We start from the raw sequence: 4,703 nt of genomic DNA on the forward strand, positions 1-4,703 counted from the left end.
GTCTCTGTCAGTATTTGTTTTATTATAGGTCAAATCGTTAGCCTATGTTTACCCCGTTTCCTTCGATGGTTTCATGTTGTTTAGTTTTTTAACTGTTTGTGTAGTGTTATATAGAATTTTATTGATAAATGATCATGTTAATATAACATGGACACTAAAGGGTAGAAATGTCACTTGTGATGTCATAAACATGTTGAAATTGACATAGTTTACCTAAAAAGAATAAATTTGAGCAACAATCTTACTAAAAGATATTTTACACACATTAACATCTGTATAAAGTACATTTGTAGCAAAATATCTTTTTGGGTAAAGCTGTTGCTCATAATTTAATATTGCCAATGACAATATCTCAAAATTAGACTTTTTAGTCAGTTTATAAAGTTTTGCACTAAATTAACGAAATGTGAAACCTTAATGCAAATATGTTAGACGATAAATTCAATTATATGAATATTGATATCTGACAGACATATGTCTTATGAACATCTGAATATTTGGTAGATTTATGATACCTTTTTATTTTCGAAATCCAGAGACAAATACAAGTGGCCTTATCATACCTCCTCCTTACTAATTTTACAAAATAAAACACTAAGCAGTGATGGATTCAAGAGGGAAGAGGGTGTTTGACCCCACTTTGATAAGGACATATCATTATTGGTTTAAAATCGTCATTATTTTTTGCTATTACGTACAAATACGACACCCTTCCATTTTTTCTCGTATCCTTTTTTTCCCTTGCTAAGGTTGCAAACAAATAGAACAAATTTGAATGAAAATGCCGATAGTTTTGTCAATTCTTCAAAGCAGGCCATTAGTTTTTTTACTCTATGTGTTTTGTTCCAAATCCGATCACTGGTGAATCAAGATTGTTGCACTCTCTGTATGAAGAACCAATGTAACAACTGTTTGAGGGATACATAGGTGAAATGTTTCAAATCAAAATTTCTAGATTTATTCAAAATGTCCTGTTCTCAAATTGGCAATCTAAATTTTTGCACTTTTCAAGGTCGACCTTTCTTTTCTTTGCGTGATTTAAAATACGCATATAAGTGTAACTTGTTATACATTTTAGTAATAACATAATTTATTATAAAAGCATCAATTAATAATCAAAATTAATCACTACATACGCTATTCTGCAGACTTCAAACCTCCAACTGTTACTTCAACTAAAACTACCTATACTGAAGAGATCGGAAGCAATGTTACACTCAAGTGTCAACATGCTGCAAACAACGACCCTGTTACAAAGGTTGAATGGTTATTTCAAAATATAATTGGTAATTCATACGGAGTACAAATTGTTATCAATACAAATGTGGCGAAGTATGGTGGATCTACAGTAGCTTCTCCTTCATTAATAATTTATAACATCATGCCAGATAATATTGGGGAATATAAGTGCCAAGCTTTTACAGATTATGCTTCGAAACCAGGATCTGGTCCTCCCATTGTCGTTGGGTTACAAGGAGGTATTTATTCAAATTAGAATCACCTTATACAGAATAACTGTTAACGAAATAAGAAGACATCAAAGGGAACAATAAAAAAAATCGTATGACTGACTACACCATGACAAAATTATAAAAAGACGAAAAAAAAAAAAACAGGTGGTAAAACAACACGCACTGAAATTTGAGCAACACAAACATCAATAAAATCTGGGATGATTTTAAATACTTCAGAAAGACAAGCGATAATTTATTTATCATTATAAGTTAATAAAGACAGAAATAAACATTTTTTTTGCAAAAACATCCATGTTTTTAATCTCATATAAAAATAAGAACATGTGGTAAGATTGCCAAACAGACAACTCTCCCCCAGGAAATAAATGACGTAGCTATATAGAAGTTAACAACTATAAGTCACCGTACTGACTTTATCAAGGAGCAAAACCAATACCGCACAGTAAGCTATAAAAAGTATCGACATTACAAATGTAAAACAATTTGAACGAGACAACGAACGGCATGATTTATGTACGAAACAATAAAGAAAAAACAAATATGATATACAGCAACAAACGACAAACACTGAAGTACAGGCTCCTGACTGGGGAAAGCACCTACAGAATATGGAGAGGTTAAACATGTTTGCTGGCGCTTAAACCTCCCGTTAAGCTGGGACATCGGTGAAACAGATCAACATAAGCACAACTATAAAAATCATTTGAAAAGGCTTAAATCATCTGATCGATACAAAGCACAAAAAACTAACAAAAAACACAAAAGAAACAAACTAAAGATCTGAAAGTACTCGCAGCTACTGAAAGCTAGTTAAAGCAACTAATACAAAAAATCATGAATCTAAAACTAAAATTATTTATTATTTTCATAGTTTATTAAACTCGCAAAACATTAAAATTTAGTCTTTGTTTCATTACATTTTGTTTTTCATTTACAATTTTCTTTTGCACTTATACGGGTAAAATAAATTGGCATGGTTTTTCACAAATCTGATAATCGATAAACATCTGTTTAAAAAAAATAAACTGTTGAGTTGTGTTTGTTATGCTCAAAGGAACTTCTGTTTCATTATGTTCGGTAGCAAAGAGAAAGACCAGAATAAAACAGTTTTTAAGACAGAGTAATCCTTAAGTGAGCTTATAAAGTTCTTTAATTATACAAGTACTTACATATGGGAATTTTAACATATTTCTATTATGAGAATAATGCTATTTCAACTTGAAATTAAATATAAATATTTATCATATGTAAGTCATAAAATTAATGATATGTATGTTACAGTTGTTACACTATATAAATTTCAATTATATGTTGATAAAATGTCAACCTCCGTTGACTCTCTCGGTTTTAATGTTTAATAATTTTAATGAAAATATTCTGTTTTAAGGTAATTCTTTTTTCTTCTTCTCTCACATTCATAAAACTATGAATAAAAGGAGACGTGGGATATACATTATCGAAACAACAGTCTAACAACCAAAAAAGTGTACAGGTGTCTATAAATTATATATAGAGCTTTAATTCTCCAGATAACACAAATAATTTTTGTTGCGGGTTAAAAGTCGGTTTTTCAGATCGCACCCCATTTAAAAAAAATTTCCATCGTATATTCTTTTATTTAGTCAGTCCACCGATTGCAGTGCACTAACGAAAGGTATAAAGTAAATGAAGATACGATAAAAATTAGTGCAAGAAAAACACTTGTCTTTATAGGTAACAAAACCGTGTAATCAAATCAATAGAAAACAAGTATACAGTATCAAATGACACTCTACTGACGATTTCGTACAGCAACGTTATATTTTATTTTGTTATATGTTTGAAATTTCATTTTGCCAATTCAGGATGCCACAAGAACATATAGGTGCGAATTATATAGTAGCTAACAAAAAATGTAGCAACACGTTTCATTGTGGTTGTTTCTACATTTGCCCTAAAACAAAACAAATCATTGGTTTAAACCCCCAAATTAATACTACCGTAACACATGCCAATTTACAACAGCAGCATTCAAATTAGCTTTGAACTAGCTGTCAGTAACTGCGGGTACTCTCTGCATTGTATCGATCTAATGAGTTCAGCCCTTTTCAACTGATTTTTATAGTTTGTTCATATGTTGTGCTGTAACAACACTGCCCGAGGTTAAGGGAGGGTTGGGCGCCCTAAACAATGCTTAACCTTGTCACATTCTATATGTGCCTGTACCAAATTAGGAGCCCTAATTTAGTGGTTGTTGTTGATTCATGTCGGTCATATGTTCATATTTATTTTTCGTTAATTGTTTTATTATAAATTAGGCCGTTGTTTTCTCATTTGAGTTGTTTCATACTTTTCGTGTCGGGGCCTTTTATAGCCAACTATATGGTATTGGTTTTTCTCAGTGTTGAAGGTCGTACGGTTGCCTATAATTGCTTACATCCACTTCATTAGAAAAATGGTGGATAGTTGTCTCGTTGGCATCAATATCACATCGCCTTTTTATATGTATATATACGTTTTGCATCTGTTTAAGAGATATGTTCTGAAAAGGTTTATGATCGTGGGAAAGTTATTTTTGTGCTAAAATCAGACTATATTATTTGAGACTAAATATGTAAAAAAATTATTTGCATTCAAAGAAAACCAAAGTTGTTACTTCCTTTCAATAATGCATAGGCGATGGAACAGAAAAGAAAAGAGCAATTGTCTTTTAACCTTCAAAATTTTGAAATTGTCTGCAAACGCTTATGATATTGGAATTTTTTGTAAAACCTTAGGGCAAAGACAAAAAATATTGAGGAAACCAAAACAGTTTGATAAGTTTTCTCTCCTCCCCTTTTTAATTATTGAAACTATGTGTCTCCCATTTAGTTTCACAAAGTTATCGAAATCTTATTGTCCTTTATGATCTTTGAAGAAAATCTGCTGGTCCTCTGACTATTATTTATATTGCAAAATACCAAAATTGTGTCGGTCCTTTGCAAAATACCAAAATTGTGTCGGTCCTTTGCAAAATACCAAAATTGTGTCGGTCCTTTGCAAAATACCACAATTGTGTAGGTCCTTTGCACATTACTAAAATTGTATCAGTCCTTTGCAAAATGTTGGTGGTATACACCTTCGGAGCACCATTTTTCGAGAACTCTGCCACGAACAAAGAAGTTAAAATATACATTAAGGTAAGCATATGTATTACAAAAGTATAAAAAAGTTTAAATACATTTTTTCTTTTTGTGTATTTTAAGCTGC

At 31.3% G+C, this 4,703-nt stretch overlaps 1 protein-coding gene across 1 annotated transcript in view; it reads left to right on the forward strand.

Annotated features, from left to right (window-relative positions):
* LOC127724282 (uncharacterized) overlaps positions 1-2,257 on the forward strand; it is a 65,420-nt gene extending 63,163 nt beyond the window's left edge. Inside the window, exon 7 of the mRNA XM_052231206.1 lies at positions 1,149-2,257. Within this exon, the coding sequence (XP_052087166.1) occupies positions 1,149-1,495 (347 nt within the window). The 3' untranslated portion in view covers positions 1,496-2,257. The remainder of the gene's footprint in view (positions 1-1,148) is intronic.
* The last annotated feature ends 2,446 nt before the right edge of the window (positions 2,258-4,703 follow it).

Source organism: Mytilus californianus, unplaced genomic scaffold (assembly GCF_021869535.1).
Source record: "Mytilus californianus isolate M0D057914Y unplaced genomic scaffold, xbMytCali1.0.p SCAF_14, whole genome shotgun sequence".
Classification (NCBI taxonomy): domain Eukaryota; kingdom Metazoa; phylum Mollusca; class Bivalvia; order Mytilida; family Mytilidae; genus Mytilus; species Mytilus californianus.